This window comes from Rhinopithecus bieti, unplaced genomic scaffold, assembly GCF_001698545.2.
Source record: "Rhinopithecus bieti isolate Rb0 unplaced genomic scaffold, ASM169854v2 scaffold_30918, whole genome shotgun sequence".
Taxonomy (NCBI): Eukaryota; Metazoa; Chordata; class Mammalia; order Primates; family Cercopithecidae; genus Rhinopithecus; species Rhinopithecus bieti.
Genome location: NW_016813589.1, coordinates 595,130 through 612,516, shown reverse-complemented (window position 1 = coordinate 612,516; position 17,387 = coordinate 595,130). Strand labels below are relative to the sequence as shown.

The 17,387-nt window shown below is 36.7% G+C and overlaps 1 protein-coding gene across 1 annotated transcript in view; it reads right to left on the bottom strand.

Annotated features, from left to right (window-relative positions):
• Positions 1 to 17,387, bottom strand: part of POLK (DNA polymerase kappa) — a 94,128-nt gene that overhangs the window by 43,778 nt on the left and 32,963 nt on the right. The window contains 2 exon segments of the mRNA XM_017848721.1: positions 7,008 to 7,127; positions 12,951 to 13,098. Coding sequence (XP_017704210.1) covers positions 7,008 to 7,127; positions 12,951 to 13,085 — 255 coding nt within the window. The 5' untranslated portion in view covers positions 13,086 to 13,098.

The window sequence follows — 17,387 nt, the reverse complement described above, 5'->3', positions numbered from 1 at the left end:
AAACAACTCTGTTCTCTCAGGCCTTCTTGACTCAAACTTCCTCAATCCCCTCCCATTTATACAACTTCTTTTGGAGGAAGCTCAACAAATGAAACAATTTAACAATCAACATAAAACACATTTCCTGCCATTCCTGTTGCAAAAGATGCCAGAGAGCCTCTGATGAAATAGTCAACCAACACTGGAACAAAATCTTATATTCTGCTACACAATGGAAGATACTTCCTATTCCTCCAGATTATTAGTATATTTAAGGATATGAGCTTTAAAAATAGTATGAATAGCTAGCAGTTGTTAGCATCACTTATATACTATATCATTAAAACTGTTAAACATATTTGTAGGTTATAGATCAATAAAATGAAAATGTCCAGAAAGTACATTGCTTAAGGATTAATATCAATTTAAAAATAATATTATTATGGATAGAACTAATTTTTTTTAAAACCTTGATAAAATGATGCCTAAGTTTATTTGAAAGAAACATGCATGAGAAAAAAAAATTTAAGGAAGCATTACAAGGGAGAATATTAAACTATATTCCTGCTGTTCAATAACTAAAACTGTATGTTACTGATACAGGAAAAGACTGAACTTATTAGAAGAGAGTCCAGAAATAAATCAAAGAACAATTGAGAATTTTTTTATTTGGAAGTGCCTCATTTCAACTCAGTGAAGAAAGGATTCATGATTCAATAAATGGAGTTGGGACAAGTGAATCACCATTTAGGGAAAATAATACTATGTAGGGAAAATATAACACCATTTAAGAAAAACATACTTCACACCTTACATCAAAACAAATTCCAAATTGACTAAAGATATGAGTATGCCAAGAGCTATAAAAAATACTAAAAGAAGACATAGGCATGGCTGTGAGGAATAATCTTCCAAGTACAATACCAAGACCAAAAAAAAAAAAACCAAAAAACCATTATAAGAATACCGTTTCTGGAACCAGTAAGTGATAATCAGTTACAAGATACAAGGTTAATATACAAAAGTCAGTCACTTTCCTATATGCCACCAATGAACAAGTAAAATTTAAAATTTAAAACACATTAGAGGCCAAACATGGTGACTCACACCTGTAATCCCAGCACTTTCAGAGGCCGAGGCAGGTGGATCACTTGAACTCAGGAGTTCAAGACCAGCCTGACCAACATGGTGGAACCCTGTCTCAACTAAAAATACAAAAACTAGCTAGGCATGGTGGTGGGCACCTGTAATCGCAGCTACTTGGGAAGTGGAGGCAGGAGAATCGCTTAAACCCAGAAGAGGAGGATGCAGTGAGCTGAGGTCATCCCATTGCACTGCAGCCTGGGTGACAGAGGGAGTCTCAAAAACAAAACAAAACAATACAAAACAAAAAAACACATTACAATTTATATTAAAACCTCCAAAAATGAAATACTTAGGTATAAATGTAACAAAATATGTACAAGATCAACATGAGGAAAACTACAAAGTCTGAAAAAAGAAAGCAAAGAAGAACTAAATACAGTCTCTGGCCTATGATGGTTCAACTTAAGATTTTTCAGCTTTACGAAGGGTTTTTATCTGGACATAACCCCACCATTAAGTCAGGGAATATCTAGACTTATGATGGTTTGACTTACAATTTTTCAACTTTATAATGGGTTTATCCAAATGTAACTCCATTGTAAGCCAAGGAGCATCCTTAAATGGAGAGACATTCCATGTTCATGAACAGGAAGACTCTATTATCAAATGCCAGTCAGTTCTTCCCAACTTCATCTATACACTCAGTGCAATCCTAGTCAAAATCCCAGCAAGTTATTTTGTGGATGTCAACAAACTGATTCTAAAATTTATATGGTGAGGCAAAAGATGCAATTAGCCAACACAATATTGAAGAACAAGAACAAAACTGAAGGACTGAAACTACTTGACTTCAAGATTTACTATAAAGTTACAGTAATTAAGATAGTGTGGTACTGGCAAAAGAACAGACAAATAGATCAATGAAACAGAATACAGAGCCCAGAAATAGACTCACATAAATATAGACAATTGGTCTTTGAAAAAGGAGCAATGACTCAATAACACGGATAAGAGTTTCTTTTTTTTTTTCTCTCTCTTTTCTTGAGACTCATGCTGTTGCCCAGGCTGGAGTGCAATCATGGCTCACTGCCACCTCGACCTCCCAGGCACAAACAATCTTCCCTTCCCACCTAGGCCTCCCGAACAGTTAGGACCATGGGCCTGTGCCACCACCCCAGTTATTTTTTTCTATTTTTTGTAGAAGCAGGGTCTTGCTATGTTGCCTAGGCTCGTCTTGAACCCCTGGGCTCAAGCGATCTTCCCACCTTGGCCTCCCAAAGTGCTGGGATTACAGGTGTGAGCCGCCANGAATACAGAGCCCAGAAATAGACTCACATAAATATAGACAATTGGTCTTTGAAAAAGGAGCAATGACTCAATAACACGGATAAGAGTTTCTTTTTTTTTTTCTCTCTCTTTTCTTGAGACTCATGCTGTTGCCCAGGCTGGAGTGCAATCATGGCTCACTGCCACCTCGACCTCCCAGGCACAAACAATCTTCCCTTCCCACCTAGGCCTCCCGAACAGTTAGGACCATGGGCCTGTGCCACCACCCCCAGTTATTTTTTTCTATTTTTTGTAGAAGCAGGGTCTTGCTATGTTGCCTAGGCTCGTCTTGAACCCCTGGGCTCAAGCGATCTTCCCACCTTGGCCTCCCAAAGTGCTGGGATTACAGGTGTGAGCCGCCACACCTAGCAAGAAAAGTTTTTTTTTTTTTTTTTTTTAACAAATTGTGCTGGAACAATTGGATATCCACATGTTAAAAAAAAAAAAAAAAGATGAACTTATATCCTCCACAAAAATGAACTCAAATGAATCACAGACCTAAGTGTAAAGTGCAAAACTATAAAATTCCTAGAAGATAACACAAGAGAAAATATAGACGAACTTGGGTTTGATGATGACTATTTAGATACAATACCAAAGGCACAATCCATGAAAGAAATAATTGATAAACTAGACTTCATTAAAATTAAAAATTTCTGCTCTGTGAAAGATATTGTCAATAGAGTAAAAAGAAAAGCCACAGGTTGGGAAACAATATTTGCAAAAGACATATCTGATACAAGTCTGTTGTCCAAAATACACAAAGAACTCTTAAGAACCAAAAATAAGAAAGCAGACAACTTGATCATAAATGGTCAAGGACCTCAACAGACACCTCAACAAAGAAGATATACAGATGGCAAATAAGCACATGAAAAGATGCTCCACATCATATGTCATCAGGGAAATGCAAATTAAAACAACGAGATACCACTATACATATATTAGAATAGCCAAAATTCACAGCACTGACAACACCAAATGATGGCAATGATATTCAGCAACAAGAATCCTCAGTCATTGTTGGTGGGAAGACAAAATGGTATGGTCACTTTCGAAGACAGTTTGGCAGTTTCTTATAAAGCTAAACATAATTTTATTTTACCATATTATTGCACTCCTTAGTATTTACCCAAAAGAGTTGAAAACTTATGTCCATACATAAGCCTGGCCATAGATATTTATAGCAGCTTTATTCATAATTCCCCAAACTTAGAAGCAACCAAAGTAACCTTCAGTAGGTAAATGGACAAATAGCTTGACAGCTCATTTATTTTATGTGCTGAATATTATTCAATTGTCTGTGGTATGGCTCACACCCGTAATCCCAGAACTTTGGAAGGCTGAGACAGGCGGATTACATGAGGCCAGAAGTTGGAGACCAGATTGGCCAACATGGTGAAACCCTGTCTCTACTAAAAAATGCAAAAATTAGCTGGGCATGGAGATGGGCACTGGTTATCCCAGCTACTCGGGAGGCCAAGGGAGGAGAAAAGCTTGAACCTGGGAGGCGGAGGTTGCAGTGAGCCAAAATTGCACCACTGCACTCCAGCCTGGGCAACAAAGTGAGAGAGATTCCATCTCAAAAAAAAAAAAAAAAAAAAAAAAAAAAAAAAAAAAAAAAAAAAAAAAAAAAACTGTCTGTGGTACATCCAGACAATTGAATAACATTCAGTACATAAAATAAATGAACTATTAAGCCATGAAAAGACATGAAGGAAATGTAAATGTATGCATTTACACTGCATAAGTAAAAACAATCAGTCTGAAAAGGCTACATCCTGTATGATTCTAATATATGACATTCTGGAAAAGGGAAAACTATGGAGATAGTAAAAAGGTCAGTGATTGCCAGGGGTTACTGGGGGAGGGAGGGATTAATACATAGAGCACAGAGTATTTTTTTAGGGCAGTGAAACTATTCTGTATGATACTATAATGGTGGATGCACCTCACTGTACATTTGTCAAAACCCACAGAATGTACACCACCAATATTGAACCCTAATGTAAACTATCAACTTTGGGTGATAAGGTTGTGTCAACGTAGGTTCATCAACTGTAACAAATGTACCCCTCTGGTGGGGGATGATGATAGCAGGGGAGGTTATGCCTGTGGGGAGAAAGGAGTATATGGAAAATCTTTGTACCTTTTGTTCAATTTTGCTGTGAACCTAAAACCGCTTTGAAAAATATGGTCTTTTTATACATGCTTGTGTTTGTTCACTGCAGCACAATTCACAACAGCAAAGACACGGAATCAATCTAAATGCTCATCAATGATAGACTGGATAAAGAAAATTTTATACATATACACCATGGAATACTGTGTAGCAATAAAAAAGAATGAGATCATGTCTTCTGCAAGGACATGGATGGAGCTGGAGGCCATTTTCCCTAGTAATTAACAGAGGAACAGAAACCACATATGGCATGTTCTCACTTGTAAGTGGGAGCTAAATCATGAAACCACATGGACACATAGAGGGGAACAACATACACTGGGGCCTACTGGAGGGTGGACGATGGGAGGAGGGAAAGGATCAGGAAGAATAACTAATGGGTGGTACTAGGCTTAATGCCTGGCTAACAAAATAATCTGTACAACAAACCCCCATGACACCAGTTTACTTATATAACAAACCTGCACATGTACCCCGAACTTAAAAGTTAAAAAAAATAAATTTTGAAGTGAAAGGAAGATATATACATATATATACAATTTTTTTAAAGTCACCAGCTTTGATTACATAAATATTAAAAATTATATGGGAAAAACTGCAAAATTAAAAGACAATACATTGGAAAATATTCAAAACAAATGGCAAGAAAAAAATCTCTAATATATTAAGACCTTATAAATCAAGATAGATATAAACTCCCCTAGAAATGTGAGCAAAAAACATTGCTTCAGGCTGCTACTTGAATCCCAAAATCCATTCTTCCTTCCTTCCATAGTAATGAATTTTCAGCTGGGCACATGGGCACCCAGCTAAAGTTACAGCTTCTCTTGCAGTTAGGTGTGGCCATGTAACTTAAATTCTTGCCAAATAATGTGAGCTGAAGTAATGTGTGCAACTTCTTTTGCACTTGTTTAATAGCAAATTACTGTACTTGCCTTCAATTTTTTCCCTTTCTTTCTTCCTTAACCAGGAGATGGAATATGGATGGAAAATAATTCAGTTTTGCTAATTCAGGTAAGGATAACGCCAGGGGATGATGGAACAACATGATTTAAAGAACCTGGGTCTCTAAATGATAATCAGAGTCACTCACCAGCTAGAACTACTCACTTATGTGAGAAAGAAAGCAGCTCTTATTTAAAATATTACATTTTTGGTCTCTTGTGCTAGCAACTTAGCATATATCCTCACAAATAGAATAAAAGAGGAAATTCTCACAATAAGGAAATATTAATGGCTTACAATTATGTGAGAAAATCAATACTCTCATGCTGAAAATGTAAAATGATACCATCTTTGATCAAAATAACAGCACTAGGGTACAAAGGTAAGAAGGATAATCACAGGGTTGCGTATGAAACAAAAAACTGAAATCAAGGTGGGAAATGGTAAATAAATTATGGTACCTCCATACAGTGGAATGCCGTGAAGCATTAAAAATGATGATATGACAAATAAATCATCTTTCATCATAACAGAAGACCATGTAAAAATTATCTTGTGCTCTGAGAAGGCATATGCATCAAAAAATGACACATTATATAGTTTGGTAAAGAAAACATAAAATTTATGATCTTTGAACTCTGTCACAGACAGAGGGTTTTGTAACATATTAGATTAATCACAGACAAGGATTTTGTAACATATTAGATTAATCTAATTTTATTGTTACTTTATAGACTAGAGCTTTGTTAACATTGGATCAGATTTTGATAAAGAGTAAACGCCTCTTGCCATGACTTGTTTTACTATCAGAAATTTGACTGCTTTGAGTTGTCAGTCTACCACACAGTGCCCTGCAACTTGGATATTCCCAAACTTTTCTCCTGAAATAACTTTTAATAGAAAAGGAAACTTTGAGTATTTACTTCCCGAGATTCTGGAGAAGGCAAAAACCTTCCAAGATTTTAGAAGTCTTGTGTTTTATCTTAAAAGTTCATGTACATTTGGCATTCTAATCTATAGTGTGACTTTTTATTTTACTATAACATGGTTATGTTTTAAGTTACTTTCCAATTTAATTAGTTAACATATTCCTCAAATATTTTTTGCAACATCAGCATTGCAGAAACATGCCACATTTATCCTGTGGCCTTTTTCTAGCTGCGAAGTATGTATACAATAAAAAGAACATAGGCTTTGGATTAAATCCTCGTTCTGCCAACTACCTGTCCTATCAAGCTGGGCAAGTTACTTAACCTAATTAAGACTTCATTTACTCATCTGTATAATAGAGGTGACAATGTCTAGGTATGGAGTCTTTATGTAAATGAGCAGAGCAACACTTAGCAAAGTATGTTCATTTGCTGAATATGTATGCTTTACAATATAATAAACATTTACATTTCATCTTTTCAGTTATGACTTGACAATACATTTTAACTGTCAATTACTATTCTACAACTTCCACTTTATTTAACAATTTAATTAATACCTGTAATTGTGCTTTTCTTAGCTGTTGGCTGGTGATTTGAGCTTTTTGTTGCATCATATTTTCAATTCGTTGGTTGACCTGCTTTTCTTTCTTGAGCTCATTTCCATAAAATCTGGACCCCTATGGAGGAAAACAAAACAAAGCATAAGAAAAATATCTGAAGGAAAGCATCACTGTAGTATAACCTGGTGGCTAAGAGCACATACTCGGGAAACAGAAGATTAAATTTAAAACTTAGCTCTACTACTTACTAGCTAGGTGACTCTAAAATTATTTAATCTTTCTACATCTCAGTTTATTTGTAAGATGAATTTATTAGTAGTTAATTAAATTACAAGATTGTTGTGAGGCAGTACTTAGCATAGTACAAGCTCTCTGAGATGAATACAGATTTGCATTCAGAAAAGAACGGTATGTCCTAGGTAGTATCCACAGGGCATATCAAAGGCCTTAATGGGTTGGGTCATCAGTTATCTCTTGCATTAAAAAATACTCCTTACAAAGTATTTTCAAACATTTAATGTTAAGTCATTAAAGAAAATGTAGAAAATAATTCAAAAAACTGACCATTATTTCATCACTGAACATAGTGTCTATCCATTTATCTGGTTGATAGACATTTAGCTTATTTTCACTTTTTGGCTACAGTGAAAAATGCTATCATAAACATTTGTGGACAAGTTTTCATGTGGACATACGTTGTCATTTCTCTCGGGTATGTACCTAGGAGTGGAGTTTCTGTGTCATATGGTACCTCTATACTCAACTTTTGAGGAAATGCCAGTCTGTTTTCCAAAGTGGTTGAACCATTTTATAATCCCATCAGCAATGCAGGAGGGTTCCAATTTCTCCACATCCTTGCCAACATTTGTTACTGTGTCCTATTTATTATAGCTATTCTAAGCAATAGTAGTATGAATGGCATCTCTTTGTGGTTTTTAAATTTGTATTTGCCTGATGACTAATGATACTGAGCATCTTTTCATGTGCCTAGAGCCATTTGTATATCTTCTTTACTGAAATGTCTATTCACATCTTTTGACCATTTTTTGATTCGGTTGCTTATTGAGTTGTAGACATTTTCTGTATATTCTGGATATAAGTCTTTTATCACATATGTGTTTTACAAATATTTTACCCAAGGCACACTGATCTCTTTCCTTCCTTCCTGCCTCCCTCCTTCTTTTCTTTTCTCTTCTCTTCTCTTTTCCTTCCTTCCTTCCTTCCTTTCTCTTTCTTTTCTTTCTTTCTTTCTCTTTCTCTCTCTCTCTTTCTCTCTTTCTTTCCTTCTTTCTTTCTTTCTCTCTCTCTCTTTCTCTCTCTCTCTCTCTCTCTCTCTCTCTCTCTCTTTCTCTCTTTCTCTCTTTCTCTCTTTCTCTCTTTCTCTCTTTCTTTCTTTCTTTCTTTCTTTCTTTCTTTCTTTCTTTCTTTCTTTCTTGAGATGGGAGGTCTCATTATGTTGCCCAGGCTGGTCTCAAACTCCTGATCCTCCCACCTCAGCCTTCCAAAGTGTTAGGATTACAGGTGTGAGCCACCACACCTGACCTTTTTACTTTTATTGCTGTCTTTTGAAGCGTAAACATTTTAAATTTTGATGAGGACCAATTCATCAACTTTCTTTTATTGACTGTCCTTTTAGTATCACATCTAAATTTCTGCCTAACTGAAGGTCTCAGAGGCTTTCTCAAATTTTCTCCTAAAATTTGTATTGTTTTGGCTCTTTAAGTCTATTTTGAGTTAATTTTGTGTATGGTATAAGGGTTTTGTTTTGTTTTTAATGACAGGGTCTCACTATGTTGCTCAGGCTGGTCTCAAACTCCTGATCCTCCTATCTCGGACTACCAAAGTGCTGGAATTACAGGTGTGAGTCACTGCACCTGGCCTTTTTATTTATCTTTATTGTCTCACTGCACTGGTTAGAACTGTTAGGACTATGTTGAGTTGAAAAGGTGAGAGTGGACATTCTTGCCTTGTTCCTAATTTTAGGGAGAAAGTGTTCAGTCTTCCACCATAAAGTATGATGTTCACTGTAGTTTTTTTTTTAATAGATGTCCTTTACCAGATTGAGGAAGTACCCTTCTATTTCAAGTTTGTTAAGAGCTTTTAGCATGAATAGTGGTGGAATTTTATGAAATATGCTTTTTCTGAGTCTACTAAGATGATTGTGTGGTTTTGTGCCCTTTATTTTAATATGATGTATTACATTAATTGATTTTTCAGATCTTTTTTTTTTTTTCCTTTTCTGAGAGGGAGTCTTGCTCTGTTGCCCAGGCTGGAGTACAGTGGCATGATCTTGGCTCACTGCAACCTCCACCTCTCGGATTCAAGCAATTCTTCTGTCTCAGCTTCCCGAGTAGCTGGGACTACAGGCCTACGCCACCATGCCTGGCTTAGTTTTGTATTTTTAGTAGAGACGGGGTTTCACCATATTGGTCACGCTGGTCTTGAACTCCTGACCTCAGGTGATCCACCCGCCTCAGCCTCCCAAAGTGCTGGGGTCATAGGCATGAGCTTGGCCGATTTTTAGATCTTAAACCAACCTTGCTTTCCTAAGATAAATGCCATTTGGTTATGGTGCATAATCTTTTTGATATATTGTTTAAATCAGTCCTCTAATATTTTGTTGAGGACTTTTGCATTCATAATGATGTATAACCTTGTGTTTGGCTTTGGTTATCAGGGTGATACTGGCCTCATAGGAGTTGGGAAGTGTTCCATCCTTCTCTATTGTCTAGAAGAGCTTGTGGAATATTGGTATCATTTCGTCTTTAAATATTTGATAAAATTCACCAGAGAAGCCAAATGGCCTGGTCTTTTTTCTTTGATGGGGAGATTTTTAATTACTAATTTATTTCCTTATTATATAGATCTATTTAGATTCTCTGTATCTTCTTGAGTCCATTTTGAAAACTGTAAACTTCTAGAAATGCCTCCAATTTATTGGAATTTGTTTTAAAATACTCTACTCCTCCCTCCAAAAATCAGCAGGGGAAGGGTAAGATAGATAAAACTATATTTGCAAAAATGTTGGTAATTGTTGATGCTGGGTGATGATTATATGGGGATTTACTTTACTATTCTCTGTAATTTTCTATATATTTTAAACTTTCTGATAAGAGTTTTAAAAAAGCAGGCCGGGCGCAGTGGCTCAAGCCTGTAATCCCAGCACTTTGGGAGGCTCAGACGGGCGGATCACGAGGTCAGGAGATTGAGACCATCCTGGCTAAGACGGTGAAACCCCGTCTCTACTAAAAAATACAAAAAAACTAGCCGGGCGAGGTGACGGGTGCCTGTAGTCCCAGCTACTCGGGAGGCTGAGGCAGGAGAATGGCGTGAACCTGGGAGACGGAGGTTGCAGTGAGCTGAGATTGCATCATTGCACTCCAGCCTGGGCGACAGAGTGAGACACTGTCTCAAAAATAAATAAATAAATAAAATAAAAAAGAATTTTAAAAAAGTAAATTGTATTGCTATGGAATAGTAACAATTAGAAAATTCCAATTTAATCAAGATACCATTTATGATAAACTCACCTCATATACTAGAGGAATATATATCATTCTATGTATTTTTATATAACAATCATGTGATATGTGCCAATTATATACGTACCTATATATTTTTGATATATATCACATAAAATTTATATGAAAGCAAAGCTTCAAGAATACTCAAGATATTCTTGAAAAAGAGCAAAGTGTAAAAAAAAAGAAATTGTGCTAGCAGATATCAAGGCTTATTATAAAGCATGATAATAAAAAACATGCAATACACATGCAAACATAGGCAAATGATCCAGTGGAACAGAAGAGAAAGCACAGCAGATCAGTAGGAAAAGGATGGACTATTTAATAAATTGTACTGCAATGCAGAGAATAGAGAGGGAGGATCAGATAGGGACATCTAGGGTAACCTACATATTCTATTTCTTAACCTAAAAACTAGATTCATAGGTTTTATTCTTTTTCTTCTTTTGAACATTTTTATGATGAAAATATCAAAAAAGTCTCAAAGGCAGAAAAAACATGAATACAATAAACATGTATAAAACTATCACTCAGATTTAACAGCTGTTAACATTTTACTGTATATGCTTCATTACAAGTGAAACATTTTAAATTATAAATATCAAGATAGCCATTCCACAGAGGATTTCGGTATGCATTTAAAAATAAGGCCATTTTCGCACCTCATCACAGTAGCATTTTCATAGCTAACAAAATTAATGATAATTCCTTAACTTTTTATCTTGGAATTTTCAAAACTGCAAAACCTGAAAAAATAGTACAATGAACACCTATATATCCTTACCTAGATTCATCAATTAATATCCTGCTACATTTGATTTCTTCCTCAACTTCCACACACACCCCTTCCCCTCCTTTTGGCTATACCATTTTAAAGTAAGTTGCTGTGGACATCACCATGCATTTCCTAAGAATAAGGATATTCTCTTAAAGTTTACATCTTTCTACACATATATTAATACATGTATTGTGTTTATTAATGTACATAACATACATAATACAACATACTAATACATATTATATATTATGTATATATTATTAATGTATATTAATATTGATATACATTGATAATACACATAACACATTAATACATATATATTCTATATAATATATAAATGAAACAAAGAAGTGGTAAAAAAATTAAAGAATTCTTTTATGACCTTAAAGAAAGCCCTACGTAGTTGGCATTCAACTACGTAAAATGGAGCAAACAAAAAATTTCTGAACAGGAGAAACTACCATAAGCAAAGTCAAAAGATAACTAATTATTGAATGTGCATATGTATATAGAATATATAATCAGAGTTCATAAAAAATGAAATACAAGTAATTTTTAAAATATCAAAAGAGTGCCAGGCATAGTAGCTCATGCCTATAATCCCAGCACTTTGGGAGGCTAAGATAGAGGGATTGCTTGAGGCCAGGAGTTCAAGACTAGCCTAGGCAACATAGTGTGACCTCACCTCAACAAAAAATAAAAAGTTAGCCAGGCTTAGTGGCATGTGCCTATTGTCCTAGCTCTTCAAAGGCTGAGGTGAGAGGACCACTTGAGTCCAGGAGGGTGAGGCTGTAATGAGCTATTATTGTGCTACTGGACTCCAGCCTGGGTGACAGAGTGAGACACTGTCTCAAAGAAAGAAAAGATATGCAACTAATTTTTCATAAAAGGAATACAAATTAATGCTATACTATATTACCTCAGATTGACAAATACAAAAGTTTAGTAATACACTGTGTTGGCATAGTTTCAGTATGGTAATACACACATATTTGTGGTGGAAGTGTGAATTGACAGAAACACCATGGAGGGTAATTTGGCAATTCGTAAAAATCACACATGCATATATTCTTTTGTGCTATGTGTAATTGGTGAAACAATTCCACTTGTAGGAATCTCTTCTACAGTTGTACTTGCACATACAGAAAGTTATAAAATACAAGGTTATTCCCTACTTTACTAATAATGTTTGTAAAAATAAAAGACTACAAATGACATATATTTATCTATAAACTTTTTGGCTGGTTCAATAAATTACATTATATCCACACACACAGGCATACAAAGAATGAAGATCTTTAATTACCTATACAGAAAGAGCTCCAAGTTATATTAACTGAAAAAAAAAATCCAAATATCAAAACAATTTCTCCCATTGGGGTTAAACAAAAGAAAGGTGAATAGGAACATGTACATTATTTTGGTTTTATATGCCTATTATATGCATGTGAAATAGAAACCTGGATGGTAGGAGCAACAGAATAGAAGGGAGATTATTCCATACCCTTTTGTAGTTTAAAAATAATATATATTGAAATATTGAAATATTAAATAAAAATGACATTCAAATGATTTTCTTTGAAACAGAAAGTTAAAAGGTCATTAAATTACACATATCAAAAGAAACAAGAAACATACCTTTGTGGCTTCCATTATAATTTTGTTAATTTTCTCTTTATCTAATCCTTCCATTCCTGCTTTATTATCATTAAGTCCCATCCTAAGCAGAAGATCATCTTTGTAACTGTCACACTTCTCCTTTGTGCTATCCATGGTATAAACTTATCTGAAAAAGCATAAAGATAAACACTGCTTTTAAAACCATCTGTGGCCAGGTGTGGTGGCTCATGCCTGTAATCCAACCACTTTGGGAGGCTGAGGCGGGCAGACTGACTGAGCTCAGGAGTTCGAGACCAGCCTGGGTAACATGGTGGAACCCTGTCTCTACTAAAATACAAACAAAATTAGCCAGGTGTGACGGCGTGCACCTGTACTCCCAGCTACTAGGGAGGCTGAGGCAGAAGAATTGCTTAAACCCAGGAGGCAGAGGTTGCAGTGAGCCGAGATTGCGCTACTGCACTCCAGCCTGGGCGACAGAGCGAGACTCTTGTCTCCAAAAAACAAACAAAAAACAGAAAAAAACTCCAAAAAACATGTGGGGGATAGGGAGACAGGAGCACCACGTACATCCATTATGCATCAATAAAAAAGTTTTTAAAATGTTAAATGGTATAGAAATCAGCAAAACAAAATTTTAAATGACAGTTAAGAATTTTAGCTACTAAAATTATTACTCAGACTTTAAAATTACAATTGACTCTTAGACAACACAGGTTTGAACTGAGAAGATCCACTTATATTTGAATTTCTTCTGCCTCTGCCACCCTTAAGACAGAAAGACCAACTCCATTGCTTTCTCTTCCTTAGTTTATTCAACATGAAGACAATGAGGATGAAGATCTTTATGATCTACTTCCACTTAATGAATAATAAATGTATTCTGTCTCATTTATGATTTTCTTGATAACATTTTCCTTTCTCTGGCTTTCTTTATTGTAAAAATAGAGTACAGAACAAATATAACATACAAAATACATATTGATCAACTGCATACCTTATTAGTAAGGCTTCCAGTTAACAACAGGCTATTAGTAGTTACATTCTTCAGGAGTCAAAAATTATATGTAAGTTTCTGATTGTGCGTGGGCAGGGTCCCTAGCCCCTGTGGTATTCAAGAGTCATCTGTATTATCACAAGATTATGATATTTTTGGAGAGAAGAAAGGAATTAGCATTTTCTGCATGCTCCATTCTAGCTACTATGCTTAGGGCACTATATGCGAGGATCATAACAGCCCTGAAAGATAGGTACTATTCTCCATACAAAAAGATAACAAACCAGAGTCTTAGAACATGTCTATTGAGAAATTTGCTAACAAGTGGCAAACATGTGTTGGAACCCAGGCATGAGTACAAAACTTATGTTTCTACCCAGATTAAAACATGGAATAGAAATACAAAATAATACTTCCTCTACTATACACATGTTAAGTTCAACTGCATTTATTATCTACTATATGCAGATCTCCTTCTTAAGGCAATGAAAAAATACAGAAAAAAAAAAAAACCTAGAAAGTTAAGTCACCTCTAAGGTTAAGAAAAATCCTTTCAAATAATAAATCTTTAATATCTTTATATACTTTATAGTTTACCTTCACATACCTTAGCTTTTAAAGATATTTACAACCATGCAAAACATATCTGGTTATTTTCATATTAGGGAGAAAAAAAATGAGAACTTCAGCAAGATTGAATGAATTGCCATCATAACTGTTAGTAAGTGGAAGAATTCGGAGTTGAATGCAAGCCTTCTTACTTCAACTCTGATGCACTCCATGATATTACAGTTGCCTCCGACTTGGGGATCATGTATACCATAAATAAGTGGCCAGGTGAACAGTTGTCATGAATCTAAAATAAATTATAATTGTGACTTATTTGCATGATTTAGAGAGGGTGCCAATTTACTCTACTCTGCCTTGAGGATCTTCCCTTAACAATGTTGCTTCTTTTTTTGGCACCGGCAAAGAATAAAAAGAATTTTGGAAGGGACTCTGAATACTGTGACTATTAGTGGTAGTTCCACTAGGAATAAAAGTATACATCACGGTAGTTCTCAAACTTTGCTGCACATTAGGCCCACCTGGACAGCTGTGACGCCAATGATCCTCCCATACCAAATAAATCAGAAGGTCTGGGAGTAGCAGCCAGACAGGAGTATTTTAAAGAGATGCCCAGGTAATTTCAATGTGTCCCAAAGTATAGGAACCACTGGTACAGATGTTGTTTCGTAGTGCCCAGGGGAATATAGGTTGGTTTTTTGTTATCATTTGAATTTTTTCCCTTCAACGATCACATTGAGCTAATATTACTCTACATTTTGCCTTATGCTTCATTAATCCAATTACTTGTCAGTTTCTAGTAAAGCAGGTGAATGTAATTCAGTCACAATTTCACCATACCTTCACTACTAGAGAGTGAAATGGCTAAATGCAAACATCCTACATTTAAGCTGTCTTGCCCATATGTTTCTGGGTTTGTCATTGTTGTTATTCACATTCACTCATTCATTCATTCATTCATTTATTCATTCACAGATTAAGTCTCACTCTATCACCCAGGCTGGAGTGCAGTGGTGTGATCTCAGCTCACTGCAACCTCCGCCTCCTGGGTTCAAGTGTTTCTCCTGCCTCAGCCTCCCAAGAAGCTTGAACTACAGGCACACACCACCACGCCTAGTTAATTTTTGTATTTTTAGTAAAGATAGGGTTTTGTCATGTTAGCCAGGCTGGTCTTGAACTACTCAAGTGATCCGTCTGCCCCAGTCTCCCAAAGAGCTGGGATTACAGGTCTGAGCCACTGCACCTGCCTGTTGTTGTTTTTTAGAGACAGGGGTGGGTTGCCCAGGCCGGACTTGAATTCCTGGGCTCAAAAGATCCTCTCACATCAGCCTCCCAAATAGCTGAGACTGAAGGCACATGCCACAACTCCTGGCTGCCTTGCCCTTTAAATGATGAAATGTATAAATGGAAAAGAAATATTATTGAATGCCTACTCTTTACATATGATATATTAATTGCTTAGCCAAAAAACTCTTGAGGAGAGACCGGGTGCAGCACCTCATGACTGTAATCTTAGCACTTTGTGAGGCCAAGGCAGGACTGGTTAAGCCCAGGAGTTCAACACCAGCCCTGGTAACACAGTGAGACTCTATGTCTACAAAAATAAAAGTAAAAAATTAGCCAGGTGTAGTGAGTGATGTGCACCTGTAGTCTAAGCTCCTTGGAAGGCTGAGTTTGGAGTTTCACTTGAGTGTGGGAGGTCAAGGCTACAGTAAGCCATGGTCATGCCACTGCACTTCAGCCTGGGCAACAGAGCAGGAAACTGCCTCAAAAAAACCAAACCAAACAAACAAACAAAAACTCAACAGTTGGTTTTGGTGCTTGAGTCAAAAGAACTGGGCTATGGGCAATCCTGGGACAAGGTGAAATTGTGAGATAGGTAGAGTTAGTTTTTTGCTACCTTCCTGCTTATTGATATCTAATTACCATGAAACTTTTGTCCAGTTTCATAGGCAATTGTTGACTATCATCCACATGCCAATGACTTACAGGTTTATAGCACCAGTCCAAATACCTGTTTGACATTTCAAGTGTAACATGTCCAAAAGTAATCTTTTCATCTGCCTCCACCCCTCCAACCAGCTCCATTTACAGCCTTCCTGGTATCCACTGAGGGCAACTCTAATCTATTCCAGTTGCTCATGTAAATAACCCAGGACTCATCCTTGACCACTCTCTTTCTCATACACCCACATCCAAACTATCAGGAAATCCTGTGAGCTCTGCTTTCAAAATCACCCTGAATTTATTCAGGTTACTAGTTAAAAATATAAGGCACAGCTGGGAGCAGTGATTCATGCCTATAATCCCAGCACTCTGGGAGGCCGAGGTGGGTGGATCACCTGAAGTCAGGAGTTCGAGACCAGCCTGGCCAACATGGTGAAACCCTCTCTACTAAAAATACAAAATTAGCTGGGTATGGTGGCACATGCCTGTAGTCCCATCTACTCAGGAGGCTGGGACAGGAGAATCGCTTGAACCTGGGAGGCAGAGGCTTCCGTGGGCTGAGACTACACCACTGCACTCCAGCCTGGGCCAGACAGAGCAAGACTCCATTTCAAAAATAAATAAATAAATAAATAAATAAATAAGTAAATAAATAAATAAGGTTGGGCGCGGTGGCTCACGCCTGTAATCCCAGCACTTTAGGAGGCCGAGGTGGGTGGATCACCTGAGGTCAGGAGTTTAAGACCAGCCTGGCCAACATAGAGAAACCCCACGTCTACTAAAAATACAAACATTAGCTGGGTGTGGTGGTGCACACCTGTAGTCCCAGCTACTAGGTAGGCTGAGGCAGGAGAATCCCTGGAGCCTGGGAGGCAGAAGTTGCAGTGAAGTGAGATTGTGCCACTGTACTCCAGCCTGGGCCACAGAGCGAGACTCTCTCAAAAAAA